Raw genomic sequence first — 19677 nt, forward strand, 5'->3', positions numbered from 1 at the left:
ACTTAAAAACTATCATAAATATTCATAAATACGAAAAATTAGCGTGTTTTTGCCTTTTTAGTATTTATGACAAATTTTTTTCTCTCCCCTCTTAATTAATAATTTCACCATAGAAAGTCATTTTGTTGTAGGGTGCTTTCATTGGAAAGCTAATAGTCAAACATTGTTTGATTTGAAAACAAGTTAATTAACACTCAAATAAAAATTTATATTATATAGAAAGAAATTATTCCAACCATTCTAAGTATCAATATTTCAATAGTTCATGCTAATTAAAGTGAATACAGCTCAATATCATATATATAATTCATATCCGTTCTTGTTCTTTTAAATCTCAAAATTACTATATCAACCAAACTTGCTAGTATGTGAAATCCAAAACCACATAAACCCACATTATATTGCTCCATTCTTGTAACCAAATTTGCTAATAATTGTAGGATATCTTTCATATCATCACTTTTGATCAACGAAATACTATTGAAAGAGTGACTTCCAATTCTAAGATTGATTTGAGAAGAGAACTTGTGAAAATATTGAACCATCAATTCATAGATAAGTCATGTTTTCTGCTTCATGCCTGATGGAATCAAAAAGTTTCGTAGATAGGTATCGGTCACCACAACTTGGAAAGATGGCCTACAAATGAACCATCAAATCAAACATATTTCATCCTCAAGTATATGTTTTACATCTTGTACTGTACATTTTAGGTAACAAAACATTTTCAGTTTTTAAGTTTTCATAAAAATAACAATTTAGTTTTATTTTAGTTAGCAACGATTTCAATTTTGTACTAATTTAATTATTTTTTGTAATATAATATTTATAACAATTTGGCCCTTATAGTAAAAGATCTCATGGAGATGAAATAGAACTTTTTGCATATTTGTAGATCAATAAAATGATTAAGGGTCAAACATGCTTATAAACTACAATAAAACTAAGTCATGACATAATAAAAAGTAGCAACTTAATATTGACAAGATTTTTATGGTAAAATTAAAATGTTACAGATTAAAATTGTTATATTATTATGGAAATTTTGGAATTAATTAAAGGGTGTTTGGCCAACCAATTCAACTTAGTTGAGTTGGTTGAAATTACCAGTTCAGTTCATTGATCGACCCACACATTATTAATTAACTCCACTCCATCAACTTCAATAGTGTCAATTTTAAGTTGTTTGTTCATTATTAGTCTGTATATTTATGAGGAACTTCATCTTCTTATTTCTCACCCTTCCCCTCCCTCCTTCGTTTCTAATAACTCCACTGGAAAAAAGATTAATACTAAAAATAGAGTTATAAACAAACTTATAAATTTGAGAATCTTATCAAATTAAATTTTTTTATTCAAGTTATAATCTATAAGTTGGTCAAGTTTAAATCAAAAGATCTAACATTCACTTGAATTAATTTTGGATCTTTTTATTTTTTTGAAAAAAAGAACTCAAATTTAATTCAAGCCATCTAGCTAGAATTGATCTCATATTAAGAAAATTTTCTAAATGTACAACAAATAATGTAGGAAAGTTCGAAATCAAATTTGTTATTATTATTGAAAAATTGATTAAAATATAGCTCTAATGGTATAGTATACACAAAAAGGAAAAAAAAAAAAAAAAAAAAGTTAGAAAGATAAACGACACAAATTTTAGAATTCCAGATTAACAACTCTGCCTCTCATATGCAAATTAATTGTTTAACTGCTCATATTAAACAATTTCAAACTAAATAACTGGGCGTTGTCCAAAAACTGTTTCTAAACCTAGATTTATTTATTTGGCAATGAAAGTAAAATATGGCTTACCACTATGAGTTTGCCTTCACTCTCTGGCCTCTTTGCAACCTTAATTGCAGCAGCTGCTATTGCACCTGATGAAATTCCCACCTATAAAAGGAAAAAAGAGCCAATAAACTTCAAGCCACAAAGAAAAGAACCTATATTTTCACAAAAATACCTAAAATAATGTCCTCATAGATTGAGTAACATACAAGGAGGCCTTCTTTCAGTGCAACAAGCCTTGCAGTTTCAATTGCTTCCTCACTTGTGACCTGAAACACACCCAAACGCATTTCTATCAGATCATATAAAAGAAAGATCCATTATTATAAAAACTGTAAGTTGGGGGAGCCGCCCTCAAACCATGGAAACCACACCAAAAACCTTCCTTCGACGGCTCTTCTCAATGTCTCCACGTTGCTCTCGTCTAACTTCCTTGTCGGCATCTACAGATCAACGACTTTGAGAATCTACTATTTGTTTCTTCCAGCGGCTTTGAGAATCTTTTTGATCATATATCTCAGTTTTAGAATCATTTTGCTTTGAAGTTGTACCCCATTTTCTTCTACTGCTTGTCTTCTTCTTTTTTTTCAGAATAAACGCACACTGTTCTTCTTCTTCATCTTCTTAACTCCTCTTTTTGGGGTACAACAAAACCAAATCCAAAATGACCCATTTTTTGTTTTAAGTTTTTTAGGGGTACTGTTGAGGTTTTCTTTGTTTTGGGCAATGGAAATCTGTTGCAATCTTGAAGTGGATGTCAATGGTGAAGAGATTTTTTATGGAGGATAAGGTAAATTCGTTGCTCCTTTTTCATCCCTTTTGGTTTTTTTTTTCTCTGCATTTGTGAAATTTTGCATCATTTCTTACTTTACCCCATTGATTTTGTTCTTCACGATTATTTATTTATTATTATTATTTTTTTTTTTACTTTCTGTTACTATGTGTTTTACCTTTTTTCTAGAGTATGTAGTCGATAATGGAGATTTTTTTGGGTCAATTTTGTCATCCTTGTACTTCATTTTGCTTTAATTTTGTGTTGATTTCTTCTGTTTTTGTTTCTTTGGGCTACTTCTATAGAAAATTTTAGCTTCATATGGAGATGTTAATTTTGCCCAAATATGAAGCAGCTGGAGTAAGTTCTTCATGACTCCATGAAATCTATGTAATTCATTCATTGTTGATTGCAGGTTCAGCCGGTAATTGGAATTTTGACGAGGCAAGATTTGAGGCCATATAATATTCTAAGTGCATTTCCTCGTCTTGAAAAAATCAAAGGCAATGAAAAATAGAATTGAACTATGAATTTAAATTTTTCTCATCTCATTCATGATTCAACACAAAAATATACACTCTTCACATATTTCAAAAGCCTTTTTCTTCACTTGCTTTCTGTTGTATTTCGTATCATATCATCGTTTCTATTATTTCTTCACCAATTTTGGGTCTTCTATTGATTCAATTTTACAATAAACAAATGGATTCTCCATACAATTTTTATCCTTTTTTTTTTTGTGGAAATATAGTTGTGCTTAATAAAATTACCTACATTTACTTCTAGTTTGATTCTCTTAGCTTTTTTGAGCTTTTAGCAAATTTTGCATTGGGAAGTGATGAAATATGATTTATTTTAATGTCAATTCAAATATGCATACAACTTCATGAATTGTAATTTTTCCCCTTATGTTCTTCTTTAGGGATGATCATCGATTTTTAAGATGATATTGATGATGTTTTATTTACTGTTATATACTTGAAAACTTGCACGTTTTCTCTTATTTGATTCTATTGATGTGTTTCTAATCTGGTGATCTGGATTTTGTTGAAGAGTATGTGGTGAAGACACACTTAGTTGTAGATTTTAAACAAATATTTTGGAAGTGTAGTTTCCTTTTCTAGGTGTGGTTTATCAAATTTTTAGGGGAAACTTTGTCGAAATTTTTATATAATTTGATTTAAAAAATTCTATTTCTAATGATTTTTACTATGAAAAGTTGCTCGCCACTTAGTTTTGAAAAATGCTTTTAGAGTACTACATGAGAATTTATAGTTTAGTTGATTTGATTTTAAGTGTTTGAATTATATTCTCAACTCTTGGAAACTCATTTGTTATTATGATTTGGTAAAATTTCTATGTATTGAATTAAGTTTTAGCAAGATTAACATATTTCATATTATGTTGAATTTAGACTTGTTGTGCTACTACTTAATTGTGGGAATGAATGTTACATGCATAGAAATTTTTTATTACTTGTAGATAAGATTGGGCTTCCAATATTCTCTTACTCATTGATTCCTATTCTTTTTCTATTAAAGGTGCACTTTGATTACCTTTATAGAGGCATTACAACTGTGTCAAGTAAAGATGTCCACGGGGCGGGGTCATTCCCTATCCCGTCCCCGTTCCCTATTTCATTTTCCATCCCGTGAAATTCTCCACGGGAATTGTGGGGATCAGGTTCCGCGGGGAATTTTTCTTGTTACTTTTTTTTTTGTAAAAGCCAATTAATTTAAATCATTAATGTGAGCAAAATTTTAATTAAATAATTAACTTTATCACTAAATTGTTTATTATGGTTAGTTTTAGATCACAATTTAAATTTAAAGATAAATTACTCAAATTTTAGCCTAAAAAAGTTAATTAATTTTTTAGTAGAAAGAAATAAATATAAATCAAATTATTCACATATTTAATCTAAATTTAAACATTCAATTTAAACATATTCATTAATAATAACAACATAACATTAAATAACTATACTAAATAAATGTGTAAAAGCTAATCGGGGCAGAGACGAGGAACGGGGTCGGGGCTGGGGGATTCCCCGTCCCCGTCTCTGTTTAGCTCACAGAGAATTTTTTTACCCCATTCCCCGTCTAATCGGGGAATCCTTGCCCTCATGGGAAAATTGGACATCTCTAGTATCAAGTCGCTTTCGCTTGAAAGTTGTAAAAGTTAGAGGAAAGTTTTCTGCATTCTTCTATTTTAAATTTTAGCATATGCTTGATTTATTGATAATCTTCTTCCTCTTTATTATATTTTCTCAAATCTCTCCCATCTTCCTTCCTTTTATAGCGATAGGTAATTGTTCCTTCTTAGGTTGGACATAGTCAAAAGAGAATGAATGAAATCCCAGTAAGTCCCTAGCTTTAAGTTGCAAATATATTTTAAGTTTCGAGTATGATATTTTTTTATTGCATAAAATAAGTCAATCATGTACATTTTTCTTTCTGCGTGACTTTTTGTCATTGTTGTATCTTAACACTTCTTTCTATATTTTAAAATTTGATGTTATCGCCATTTATTCTATTTTGCAGGTTGACTTGACATGACTTGTCTAGCCCTTAGTTCTCTATCTTTAGATTTCAAAACTCAATGTATAGATTAAATAATGTACTTTGTTGAGAGGTTACTTATTAAACAATTTGTCACTTTTGTGTTTGTTGAAAGTTGAATTTTGTATACAAAAACAATAGTTGAAATTTTATTTTGTGCACGTACATGTGAAAGAGAAATATTGTTGTAATTTGAACATAAAGAATTTTTAGTGAATATATTGAGTTGATAGATCTTAAATGTATAATGTTTATTTAGTTGATGTAATTGTATTGTTGGAATACAAGACAGGAAATGAGAATACCAATTAGGTCATTTAATTTGAAAAAAAAAAAAGATATACAGTACAAATAAAAAAAAGGTCGAGTTATCATATATGATACGTAATCAATGTCAATAATCAATAAACTTGACATGCCACCAATATCAAGTGTATTATCTTTCTTGACATGAAATTTATATCAAGAAACATTTGTCTCGACTTTTTTTTCAGAATCAAGTTATCACATTATACTTGACAATCGAATACTCGACGCTTTTATAAGTGTCGGGTACACCCTTTACTTGACATTAGAAAAACATCACGTAATTCAATTTCTTTAGTAGTGATCTTGTTGCCTACTTGTGATGCTATATTAGATGTTGGTCATTATATTATACATCTCTTATCCTTGACTATGTCAAACATGTTGTCCCTTCTTTTGCAGAATTTGCCGTAAATCTTTTTCTTGTTTATGATTGTTCTGCCTTATGGTCTAGATTGTTTTCTTCCCGTGGGAGAAAATATTTTGGTCCATATTCGTTCTCTTGCCAAAAGAAGAAGGTTTTTTTAGTTGTTTGTTCCTTCTTAGTTAGGATTGTCGCTTTTGTTTATTCATTGAGATAGTATTGTGTTTGAGGCAGTTTTATTAGCGGAGTTGTATTTGCCAGATGTTATCATAGAAGCTTTGTGTGTTCCTCTCTGTATGAGGTTTCTTTGCAATAGTCAATTATTAGACTAAGTTGTTTCCAAATCTATAGTTTTGTATTAGTTTTGAGAACCTTACTGTACTCTTGTATTGGAGAGTTCTCTAGTTTATCTCAATGAGAAGCTTAAGTTGAAGAGAGGGATTCTAAGGGAGCTTGAGTTACATGTTTTAAATATTTTTCTTACAAAACAAGGAAAGATCGTGAGTATAAATGAGAGGGAGTTTCACACTTAGGAGGAGCTTAAGTCTTCGTTACACTAAAAGTTTGTGTACGAGAGTCTCTGTAGGAGTTATTCAACATATAAGTACTATGTTGTAATTGCTTAATTTGATATTAGTGAAGTCTTTTTCCTTCAGGCATACTTCGTTAATTTGATATTAGTGAAGTATTTTTCCTTCATCTTATTACAACATTGTGTTCTGGCTTATATGTTCTATGTTAGATACACCTATACTACCTATATATCTTAAATAATTAAGGCATAATGTGGAAGGCTAAGCCACACACACTTGACAATGATATTAAAAAGTAAACACTTTGACCACTAATCCTCTTAAATTTTTTATTTATTGTCCTCCATGCATATGTAAAGCGAATGAAAAGCAAAAGACAAAGACTTATCTGATGTTATTGCATTCCCTGGATATTAGTTATGGAAGGGGTTTCCAATCCTATTATAGGTTAGTGGATAAGATATTTATTACATTTCCAAAAGTTGATCGTTCGATCTCCTATCAAGCTATTAGTATATAAGTGTGAAGCTACGTACACTTTTACCTCTTAGAATTCACTTTTTCAAGCGATAATGAAAATAACCATTGGACATCAACAAATAAAATAATTTGTTGCAAGTTACTTTCCAACGATTCCAATAAATAATCGATGTGTGAGATTGAGTTGACGTTAAGAGTCAAAGGGAAGACGAAGAAGATCATTATTAGTTTATTCCACTTTAGATGTTGGCTTAGAATTTTTTTTTTCTTAAAAAAAGAAGCATCTATCTCAATGTCAAGTTTTCAACTGATTAAGGCATTATAACTTCGACGGTAAAGAAAAAATAAAAAAAAATAATCATATGACCCCACACTAACTTTTGGATGGAAAGGCATATGACAACATAACAAGTAATCTTAAAATACTACATTATTATATAATGATTGAGGGATCTCGATCATAGACTGACCTGAATAACTTCATCATAGACATTCACATCAAGAACTCCAGGGATGGAGCCACCCCCAATTCCTTGAATGAGATGTTTGCCTGTAAATCACAAAAAATGGGTAACAACATGAATAACCAAATTTAAATGCACATTTTGAAAAATGAACAAACATCTTTTTATCAAATATTCCTTTTAAAAAATCTTTTTATCAAAATGGTCAGATAATATTTATAAATATTATTTAGCATTTAATAAATGACTAAAGTCGCGTTTGAGATAGCTTTTAAGAGGGTTAAATGTGATTGCATAAAAACTCTAACCCCTTTGAGTGTTCAGTGCTAATGAATCAGTTAAAGTTAATATCTTTTTTGAACTCCCGTTCGTTCTTACTATTTTTAAAATTTGTTTCTGTGTACATCATAAATGTGAATTACAAGGCTATATATATATACAAGAACACCTAAAAATAAATAGGTAAACCTAAACAAAATAACCAACCCAACATATTACAAGATCATATTGTAACCATATAACCATACAATTAAATATTCTCCCTCAAACTTAAGGTGGTAGAGTAGAGACCAACTTGAGTTTGCAAAGTATCTAACTGAAGCAGATTGGAGAGAGGGATTTGGTGAAGATGCTACTGGTTGCTCGATCCTAGATATGGCTTGAAGATGCAGGGTGGAACTCTAGAGATGGTGCCGAAAAAAATGACAGTCAGTCTCAATGTGCTTTGTCCGTTCATGAAAAATATCATTATATGCGATATGAATAGCACTGTGATTGTCACAATGAAGAATAGTGGCAGGGTTCTAGGGAGCCTCCATGTTAGCCAAAAGCCAACGAAGCCATAAGACCTCTGAAGTTGCATCAGCAAGCGCACAACATTCTGATTCGGTTTTGGAATGAGAAATAACAGTTTATTTCTTCTCCGCTAGGAGATGAGAGAATCACCCAAACAAAAACAGTAACTTGTGGTGGATCGTCTATCCATAGGTTTGCCTGCCTAGTCAGTGTTAGAATACCTAGAGAGAACCAATGGGGTTTGAGAGGAGAACTGAAGACCATGCCCCAGTGTACCTTTAATATAACGCAGAATACAAAACATAACAGTGAAATGGATAGTGCGAGGAGTAGACATGAACTGACTGACAACATGAACCACATAGGCAATGTTTGGACGTGTCACTCTTAAATAGATAAGGATGTCCAAGTTGTCTATACAGGGTTGCGTTCTCGAGAGAACAACCATCAAAAGAGGCTAGACAAACATTTGAATCCAATGGTGTTGGTGCTGTTGCAGAATCAGTGATATTAGAACGGGCCAAAAGATCATATGCATGTTTCACTTGAGACAAGTAGTATCTGTCAGGGCATGATGAGACCTGAAGGCCAAGAAAATAAGTGTCTGGTCTCAAATCTTTCATCTCAAAGAGTTCTCCTAAATAGCATCGTAGATTCGAAATAACCTAAGGATCATCACCAGTAATAATCATGTTATCCACATATAAAATAAGGAGAGCGACACTATGATAAGTCTTACGAGTAAAGAGAGCAGAGTCATGAGAGCTAGCAGTAAACACAAGCTAGGTGATGGAAGAACTGAAGGTTGTAAACCAGACATGAAAAGCTTGTTTTAGCCCGTACAATGCACAAAGAAGAAGACAAACCTTCCTAGGCAAGGGAGAGACACTAGGTGGTGGCTGCATATAGACTTTTCAGACAGTGTGCCATTGAGGAAAGCACTCTTAACATCCATTTGAAGAAGAGGCCACTATTTAGCAGCTACTACTGTTAACAGACTTCGAACGATGTCATTCGAGCAACTAGAGCGAAGGTTTCCTCATAATCAATGCCATACTCCTGAGAATATCCCTTGGCCATCAGACGAGCTTTATAACGTTCAATGGACCCATCAGAGCAAGTATTGATTTTATAAATCCACTTACATCCGATAAGTTTCTTTCTAGGAGGTAACTCAACATACTCCCAAATATGAATTTTCTCTAAAGCCTGAAGTTCCCCATCCATTGCTTGCTTCTAAAGAGGGTTAGTACAAGTCTCATGATAGGATGCAAGTTCAATTAAAGACATGATAGTGAAAAACAATGATAGTTATTGAGATGGTGAGGAGGTTATCTTACCCAGGTAGATCGGCGAACAGGTGCAAGTGAGAATCATAAAGGCGATATTATTGGTAAAACCATCGAAAAGAATTTGAAGAATTGGGGCATTGAAAGGGTAATGACTTTGACTGTTGATAATGCAAGCTTGAATGATACTACCATTGCTTATCTTTTGAAAAGATTCAATAAGGGATTATTGTTTGGTGGAGAATTTTTGCATGTTTGTTGTTGTACTCATATATTAAATCTCATAGTATGTGATGCTTTTAAGGAACATAATGATTGCATTGAAAGCATTCGATAGTTGTACGGTTTATAAGATCTTCTCCTGCACGTTTTTTTGAAATTTAAAAAGTGCATTGAAATTGAAAAAATTTCTTGTAAGAGTTATGTGTGTCTTGATGTTCCCACTAGATGGAACTCTACATATTTGATGCTTGACGCAGCTGTGAAGTTTGAAAAGGCTTTTGATAGATTAGGAGATGAAGATGCTTCTTATAGACACGATTTGTCACCAAATAAGGAAGATTGGACAAATACTAAAATGTTGATTAGGTTTTTAAAGGTCTTTTATGATGTGACATTGAAAATTTCAAGGTCTTTGTACACCACTTCGAATATGGTTTTTCATCAGATTATAGTAGTTCAGAATTGTATACATTTGAATGCTGGTAGTGCAAATGCAATGCTAGTTGGAATGGCCAATAGCATGAAGGCCAAATTTGAGAAGTATTGGGGGAACAATGAAAAAAATAATCTGTTGTTGTATGTTTCTATTGTGCTAGATCCTCGAAAAAAGTTAAGGTTTGTATCTTTTTGTCTTAAAAATTTTTTTGGGCCAGAGGTTGCCAAATCTATGGGAAATGTAGTGGAACAATGTTGTAGACGTCTCTTTCATGAGTACAGTATTACTCATACTCAGAGTGGGAGTGGGAGTGGTAGTACTTCTACTAATACACCAATTATTCCAACCTCGGAGACGGACACCATGAGTGATTGTGATCCAACAGAAAAGGTGGGTGAAGACTTTGTCTATGATACAATTAATCTTGATTTTGAAGGCGATGAGACTACACCTTTCGAACAGGGGTCAGCGATTGATATTTATTTGTTAGAAGCGAATGTTAAGAATGGAGGTGATTTTGACATACTTTGATGGTGGAAGAGGAACAATCATCGGTTTGAGGTTCTTAGTCGTATGGCTAGAGATATTTTGGCAATTCCAGTATCTACTGTACCGTATGAGTCGGCTTTTAGTATAGGAGGACGTGTTGTTGATTCATCACATTGTTCATTGGCTCCAAAAACAATGGAGGCTCACATTTGTACTCAAAATTGTAACTTGTTAGATTAAAATCTTAATGAGGTTGTCTTTCTCTTCTTGATCTTAATTATATAGGATTTAGAGCAATTATGGTCAATGAAAAAGACATTCAAGACCTTCCAGATTTTGCAAAGTTGTCCGTTAACGATTAAGCATTTATTATTTGATTTTATTGTAATTGGGTTGTATTGGACAATTGACTTTTATGTTTTATTGGACTTTATGTTGTAATTTCTATTTTCTAGTTTGATTGTATTGTATGTATCATGTGAGTGTGACTATGTGTCATGTGATATTTCTATTTGTGACGTATGTATTAAAAGTTTGTTTTCAATTATATTTGTTTTGTTTTGTTTTGTTTTCAATTATATTAGTTTTGTTTTGTTTTGTTTTCAATTATATTGTATGTGAGTGTGACTACATGTCATGTGACTCTCGACTCTCATATTAGATTTGTTTTCAAATATATATGAAATATGTATTAAAGATTCTATAAGCAATTAAGCGAAGCGAGCAGTAATACAATCTCAAACAATGTACATGTTAATGGTTAAATATTAAAAGTTGTCAAATCAAATCATTCGCTCATTTCTTATTTTTAATACCTCTAGACTAGCTCTATTCCATAAGTATTTAAAAAAAATAAAATGTGAAATAGTATATTGAATTTTGACTCACAACCACCATTTAAAAGAGAAAACTAAACATGATTGATAAGGAAGAAAACTAAACATGATTGATAAGGAAGAAAACTAAACATTATGAACGATTTATAATTTATAATTGTAATTTTCATGTCTATTTTAATAAATAAATATAATTTCTTTTAAAGGAAGAAAAAAGGCAAAACCAAAAAAAGAGAAGAAAAGAAAAAAAACTGACCCGACAAAAATCGATCGACCATTCGGCCAGTCATTTTTTAGCTCATTCGACGGTCGGGACCGGTTTGGATATATTCTAAACCGATCCTGGTCGGTTCGGGGTTTGTCTAGTCGGAAAACCGACTCCGACCGGCCGATGATCATCCCTAACTATAAGGCTATATATATATACTAGAACACTTAAAAATAAATAGGTAAACCTAAACAAAATAATCAACCCAACAAATTACAAGAGCGTATCGTAATCATATAACCATACAATTTAACACTTCGTAAATTAAAAGTGATGTGGTATTTATTGTATTTCTCACATCCTAAATTCTCAAATTTATTTGTTCCATGCCATTCAATTTTTCTTTAATTAATATTATATATATTTTTTAAAAAATGCACCTATTTCTTTTATAACAAATAATCTATAGCAGACAAAATATAAATTTAACTCGAAGACATATATAATATAATAATTTAATAATTATTTCTCTCAACGTGAGAATCACTTTCATTTTCTTATATAATTGTATAATATTGTATATAGAGCTCTTGCAATCTTTATTTTCTTGTCCATACTCCAATAGAAATTCATGAATCGTACAAAATCACAAAAATAATTAAAAGAATGAAAAAAATTTGTAGATCGAAAAAAATGTTAAACTATTTATAGAAATAGTAAAAAAAATACTGATAGATCTTGATAGACCTCTATCAATCTCTGTAAATGATAGACTTGTATCAGTTTCTATCACTGATAGTATGATAGATTTTTATCAGTTTCTATCACCGAAAGACATTGATAGACTTGTATTAGTTTTTATCACTGATAGACGTTGATAGAAGATAGACATTGAAAACAATATCTATCACAACTATAATTAAATTTTGTTATTTGTATAAATATTTTTCCTTATTTTTCTATTTTTAAAAATTTCCCTAAAAGAATTGTACTTATTGAAGAAAATTCTAATATTTCTTTCCTTCCAAAGAAACTATAAAATAGCATTCGCGTACTTGACTACGACATTCTTACTTTATATTTCAAGCTCCAAACGCTCAAAGACTTATTGAGTATATTATAATAATATGATAATTAAAAGAATAATTGTAATGGATTGCAAAAATGATTTTTTAAAAATTGGATCTATCACTGGTATATCATTTTTATAGTCTATCCAAGATAAACTTTTGTCACCCTATTGACCGTTTCTATGTTTATTACAAAAACTAATTACTTTTATGTTTATTGTTGATATATCATTAATATGTTCATCAATGATTACTTTTTAATAATGATATATTATTTTTATTATGTTAGCAACCATTGTTATGTGTGTTAAACTATTTTTAGGTTTATTATAGATAGAATATTTTCATGTTTATTATTGATATATATAGGCCATTTCTATGTCTATCAATAATAAATATCTATTATTGATACACATTTATTGCTAATAAACAAATAAAGGGTGATACGTTATCAACTTCTTGTTGTTAATATTAAATTATCGTTTATATACTATTTTTTATGATAGACAAAATGAATCACACTAAAAGAAAAAGAGTCAAATATCACTAATATACAATTTTAAATCACATATACATATACATACATATATATATCAGAAATAAGATTAATAGTAAATAAGCATGTCAATTATTATTTAAAATGAAAGTTCAATGTCATTTATATACCTTTACCCTCCCTTTGATAAGATATATAAGCAATATTCTTAATAGCAAATAGGCATACAAACAACAATATGGTAAGAAAATTAAGTTAAGTATTATTTTTACAATATTTTTTCTATTGATATAGTAATTAACAATATACCTAATAGTAAAAGAACATGCAAATAATGATTGATACATAACAAATCCAAAGATTACTAATATACTTTTTCTTTTATGTAATCAATAATAGACAACAAATGAGTATGCCAACAATCTAGATAAAAATAAAAGTTAAATACCATTTGATGTAGTATTTTAATTGTATTGATAATGTATATCTATAATAAACCTAAAAGAAAATGTACATGCAAGCAATCGTCTAATAGTAAATAAAGGAAAATATCAATATTATAAACTATATTATTTTATTGATATGATATACGAGTAATTATTGATAGACCTCAAGTAGTGATATCACTAATTGAAACAACTCAATATTATGGTATATTTATAAATATTTTAGATGATGCTAGATTTACTGTTATTTTGTGTTAGATTGTCATACATACAATTTTTTCATAGTTAAATCTTAACAAATACTACACTTGCATACGTCAAATGACATCCAAACAATTTTTTTATCCAATAATTAATTAGTATTATATTTTAGTTTGTCTTCATTAATTCAACGAACAAATGTGGACGAGGATCAAATTATCAACCTTAGAGATGATACATACAAGGTTTAAGCATAAGCTATGTTGAACAAAAATCTCATGTTTAATATTTAGAATCAACCATTATAATGCCAACTCCCAACTTATTATTTGGGTTGAATTCTATCATTTTTTGTCACAAAGTCACGGGATATTTGGGCATTAAGTTGAGTTATTAAAGTCTAGTGTTAATATGGTTGACTTAGGAAATTTGAGTCTAGAGTACGAAGAGTTGTAAGATAGAGTTCTCGATAAATATATAAAAAAAATATAGAATTCTCGATGAATATGTAAATTTCAATAATATTAACGTGATATTTAAGTTCAATCAAAAGGTGAAATGTGAATGTTTTGGAGCACCCAAAAGAAAAGAAGTTTAAAATGGGAACTCACCAGGTTGTCCTCCACTTAGCACTGCACTCTCTGCTGGTTCCACTGCATAAACCTACGAATTTACAAATGTTACTTGATCTCGAGCTAGGATTATCAATCAGATGTTCTTCATATTATTCTTGTTTTTTAATATAGGAATAAGGAAGGAGAACATTATCAAATGACCTCCTCTAAGCCTAGTCTCATATAATTTGGTTTTGAAAATCGTACTTATTTTTCACCCTTATTTACAATGATTTTCGAAACATTAGAATTTATAACCAAATTTTCAAAAACAATTTTTTGAAAACACTCTTAAAAAGTGGGAACAAAAAAAAGAAATTTTTAAGCAGAAATAGTATTTATAAACTTGATTTTTAGAAATCATAAAAAAAGACCACTTTGGCAACTAGGGTTGGCAACGGAGTGGGACAAGATCGGGGATGCACTCCTCATCTCCGTCCCCGTGAAGATTTTTAATCCCTTCCCCACCCATTCCTCGTTTTGGAGAGTCGGGATCAAGGTTGGAGAATCCCCATCCGGGGATCAAGTCCCATGGGGAGAATTCTGTTTTTTAATTTAAAATTAATTAATTATCTTTTTATTTATTTTGAAATTGTAAATATTTAAGATAACAAGCTAGATTATTGTTTGATTTATTTAGATTAATAATAAAGAAACATTTTAGCATTTCTTAATTTAAAATTTAATAAGAAATTAAAGTTAATTAAATTACAAAGTTAAAAAAAATAAAAGAAATAAGTAGCGTCTATTTGAAAAAAAAAACATATATATAAAAATTATGAAATAAAATTAAAAGAAAGTAAAAAAAAAAAAAGAAAAAAAAAAAAAAGAAACAACAGCTTTAGCTACTGTTTGGAAAAAAAACATATATATAAAAATTATGAAATAAAATTACAAAAAGTAAAAAAATAAAATAAAATAAAAGATACTACTGTTTGGAATATATATATGTACATAAATATACACAATATATATGTGTATACATACATACATATATATATATATATTAAAAATAATAAAAAAAAAAATTGGGGTGGATCGGGGATACCCTCCCCGTTTCAGCCCTATCCCCAATTCGGGAACCCGTTTTGTGTCCCCAATTTGATCTATCTCTAGTTAATTTTTTATTTTTGTTTTTATTTTTTATTTTTTTTTATTATTTATTTATTTATTTTGTTAATTATGCTTGCATTCTCCCCACTTATTTACTAAGGTTTTCATCTTTTAACTAAATACTTAACTCTCAGTCAAAGTAGAAAAATGGAAACAAGTATTTAAAATCTATTTTCAGGCCCTATTTGGGACCATTTAGTACTTTGTTTAATTTTTTATAATGGTTTGCATATTTTTTAACTACAAGAGTTGAATTCTTAACCAAATTCCAAAAACAAAAACAAGTTTCTAAAAATTACTTCTTTTTTTTTTTTTTAAACTAAACTTAATTTTTTAAAATATTAATAAAAAGTAGATAACAATGCAAGAAATTTAGAGGTGGACGAAGTATTTATAGATTTAATTCTAAAAAACTAAAAGGGAGATTTTCAAAAATAGAAAAATAAGGAAAACTATTCACACAAAATAGCAAAATTCTAATATTCTTTGATAAAAGTTGATAGAAGTCTATCAATGTCTACTAGTGATAGAAACTAATAGAAGTCTATCACTGATAGATGTTGATAGAAGTCTATCGGTGTTTGCTATTTCGGTAAATAATTTGACATTTTTCCTATATATAAAAATTTCTCAAACTAAAAACTAAAAAACAAATAGTTATCAAATAGGTTAATATGATTATCAAACGAGGTCAAATAGTTATCCGTGCTCTGTTTCGGAGACCTTAATGTTAGGGTTCTGTTCCTTGAGAAAACTCCCCACACCAGTAATGGTTCCTCCAGTTCCAATCCCCATAACCAAAGCATCAATTTTTCCTCCTGAATCTTTCCATATCTCTGGCCCAGTAGTTTCATAATGAATCTAAAAAACACAAAATAATGAAAAAATAACTAAAAAACAGAGTTACATATCATCTTTCTAAGATCAAAACCCAAAACAAAAATAAACAAACCTTTGAGTTTGCTGGATTTTCAGATTGCTTAAGAAAATAGCTATTGGGTGTTACTTTCATTATGTCCTCAACTTTCTTTTGAAGTCTTCCAAGGTCTGTTGTAGGGCCTGTAATGTGCAGCTCAGCTCCTAAAGCTAGAAGCAGAATTCTTCTTTCAAGACTATATGAAGCTGGCATTACTACAATCAATTTATAGCCCTTCACTGCTGCTATGCTTGCCAACGCGATGCCCAAGTTACCGCTCGTAATATCGATTAACACACTCTTTTTCCACCACAAAAAGTATATATGTGTCAAATATATGAAATCGACTCTATCCATTTAAGTTGCTAAATTAAAACGAGCATAGATCAACTAGCATATAATATATGTTAGTTATTAAAGATCCAAGAATTTAGTTTACACCGGTCAAATTGTAAAAATTTCCATAATGATACATTCAAACTCTAAAAAGTTTCATTTTTAGGGTAATTGCAGTGAGTAGCACTTTCGGGATAATAAATGAGTGTATAGCAACACTTTTATAGAATTGTAAATATAGCAAAATCTATTGGTAATAGAATAGACTCCTAGAAACAATATGTTCGATCAGTTATCACTGATAGATTCCAAGGGCTAGATCTAAATTTTGCTAAATCTATAATTATTTTTGCAGTGTATTGTATTTGCTAATACTTTGAGTCTAATTGCTCTGTTTGCAATTGTTGATTCATTTATCCTTTGGAGTTTGAAATTTTTTTTCCCCAAAACAACCCATGTGGTTTGTGTTTGTTTGTGTAATGGAATCTAAAAACATACCGAAATATAGAGTTAACAGATAAATCATAAGTAAAAAAACAAAAAGTTGGAGGCGGGGGTTGAAAAAAGGAAAATAACAATAAAAATGGTTTACAAATGTGTTGTACGTCTAATTTTTCTGTGTATATTCAGATTTGTTTATATATGTTTATGTATGAATTTAAGGACAAAGCTTACAAAGTTGTCTAAACAAACTTGGAGCTTTTCAAATGATAAAGAAAGAAATGAAGCATTTTTTTTACTACCTTTCCTGGTGTAATCAGGCCCTTATCCTCTGCATCTTGAATCAAACCATGCGCTGTCCTACACCGAAAACTCATACAATTCATATCTCAAAAACCCCTCGCATACACTAATGGAAAATCACATAAGTTTAATATTAGGTTCTATTCCATAACGAATTTGTTCTTTATTCTCTGTTTTCTCAAAAAAAATAATCTTAAAACTTTTAATAATACTTATATTTTGGGGATTTGTGTACAAAGGATCCAAATTTGGTCGTGCTAACGTCGAATGATCTGAATTCTAAAAACAATGAAAACTAATATTTTGATTACGTCACAAAATAACTTAGATCGCGCTAGCTACTTTCTCCATCCTCTCACTTGTGCTACCCCGACCTTCCTTCAAACACTGGAAGCATAAAGCAAATTCTCGCATTCCTCCTCTAGATCCTCACACTCGCAATAAATAGTTGGAATTAAAGGTGGCCAAAAGCACGAGCATGAAGGTTTCATCGGAGGTTGGTGGCTTGAAGTGCAAGCATGAGCGATCAATATCAAAGCAGATGATGAACGGTCAAGGGCCGGTGACTACAAGCGCGAGCTAGAGAGGCAGGGAAAGAAAGCAAGCGCAAGTGCAAGGGGAGAAAGGAGCACGAGCGAGAGAGACGAAGAAAAACTAGCGAGCGAGATCTAAGTGATATGTAACGTGAGTAGAAAGTTAATATTAATTCATTGTATTCAAATTCCAGGTCATTCAATATTAACGGAACGTACAATGAATGATCCATACAAAAAAAAAACTCTCTGATTTGTTTGTTGAAGTTTTTTCTTTTTGAAAACGAAAACCACAAACGTGTTACCATACGAGGACTTAATTTTTTATAACAAAAGGACTCTAATATAAACCTGTCTTTAACGCTAGAACATGGCTCCATTGTCTCTAATTTAGCAGCAATACGAGCAAAACAACCATCAGCCACTTTATTTAGATACACCATTGGAGTATTACCTATTAACTGCAAAAGAATCCCAATCATACTCAGAAGAACAAAAGAGGGGGAAAAAAACATTATTGTCCAAGTCAGCAAAAGAAAATTCAAGAACAAGAATAATATTGAAAATAATTACTTCAGTGATATCTTTCTTGATGTCATCACCCTTCTCTTCCATGCTGATTTAGTCTGAACATCCAACTTTTTCTGCAAATCAATAAGTAAAAAAGGGTATAAAAATAAAGAAGAAAGATATGGGGGACCATTATTTCAGGCATCAGCCATTAATACATGGATACTTTTTTCTTCATTTTGAAATAATTATATCTCTAATTAGAGCAAGTTCAGTAGCAATTAATAATCCAAATGTATAAATTAGCAGAAATAATGGTCATTTAGTTACAACTTACAACTAATTAAGAAAGCTATTAAATAAGGTTAACAAACAAACTTCGTTCAAAATTTCAATTATGTCCCTAAATATTGAACCGTGGCATTGTCAAGAACAAGACGACTCAATAGATTAATAAACGCACACGTATCAATATAATATTCTGTAATGACATTAACAAGAAAAACTATGATATATAATTGAATATTTTTTTTTTTCTAAAGTCAATCCAACCAAGTAAAACATTGGAAATTAGTAGAGAAACAACAAAATTTTGATTAAAGTTAGGGGGAGTGTTAATATTTGTGTAAATTAATGTATTTGGTGGGTTGTATTTAGATTGGAGTGTTGCATTATATGCTGCTCATGGATCATCAAATTCTCTTCACCAACCATTACACACCCCATCATTGTTGGGATTTATGTTTTAAATTTTGTAGTATGTAAATTTATAAACAAGTATTGAATAAATAAAATATTTTTATTTTCAAATAAATAAAGTGTTATCTATTATTTGCATAACTCAAATCCAATAAACTAAAATCCAATATTATTTAATGTAAGTTGAACAGTATGTGGTTGACATACAAGTGGATTATGTTCAAATAGTAACTTAAAAAGTCTATGATACTGGAGTTAATGTCCTAAATCGAGTGTATCTTGTAGTTTGTAAAGACAAATTATATATCTAATAAAATAAGAGGTTTTTTTATTAATGTTTAGGTTGCATTGAATCAATCCAATGAACTAAGATCCAATGTTATTTTATGAAACTTAAACATGTATGTAGTGACATACATGTGGATCATGTTTAAGTGATAACCTAAATGGTCTGTA

General features: G+C 30.3%; 1 protein-coding gene across 3 annotated transcripts; it reads right to left on the reverse strand.

Annotated features, from left to right (window-relative positions):
* Positions 1 to 272: 272 nt before the first annotated feature.
* On the reverse strand, positions 273 to 18744 carry LOC120070915 (cysteine synthase-like). Of its 3 annotated transcripts, none has more exons than XM_039022820.2 (10): positions 18586 to 18744; positions 18364 to 18473; positions 17479 to 17536; positions 16436 to 16699; positions 16207 to 16344; positions 14368 to 14419; positions 7275 to 7354; positions 1998 to 2057; positions 1813 to 1893; positions 273 to 639 (listed from the first exon to the last, which is right to left on the reverse strand). In XM_039022820.2, the coding sequence occupies exons 1-10, from the start codon at positions 18625 to 18627 to the stop codon at positions 550 to 552; spliced, it is 975 nt and encodes a 324-aa protein (XP_038878748.2). In that variant the 5' UTR covers positions 18628 to 18744; the 3' UTR covers positions 273 to 549. The 3 variants fall into 3 exon arrangements, with proteins under 3 accessions (XP_038878748.2, XP_038878749.1, XP_038878750.2); XM_039022821.2 differs by having other exon boundaries at positions 1964 to 2057; XM_039022822.2 differs by lacking the exon at positions 16207 to 16344.
* Between the last annotated feature and the right edge of the window lie 933 nt (positions 18745 to 19677).

Source organism: Benincasa hispida, chromosome 2, assembly GCF_027475165.1.
Source record: "Benincasa hispida cultivar pf3 chromosome 2, pf3_genome.v1.1, whole genome shotgun sequence".
NCBI classification, from domain to species: domain Eukaryota; kingdom Viridiplantae; phylum Streptophyta; class Magnoliopsida; order Cucurbitales; family Cucurbitaceae; genus Benincasa; species Benincasa hispida.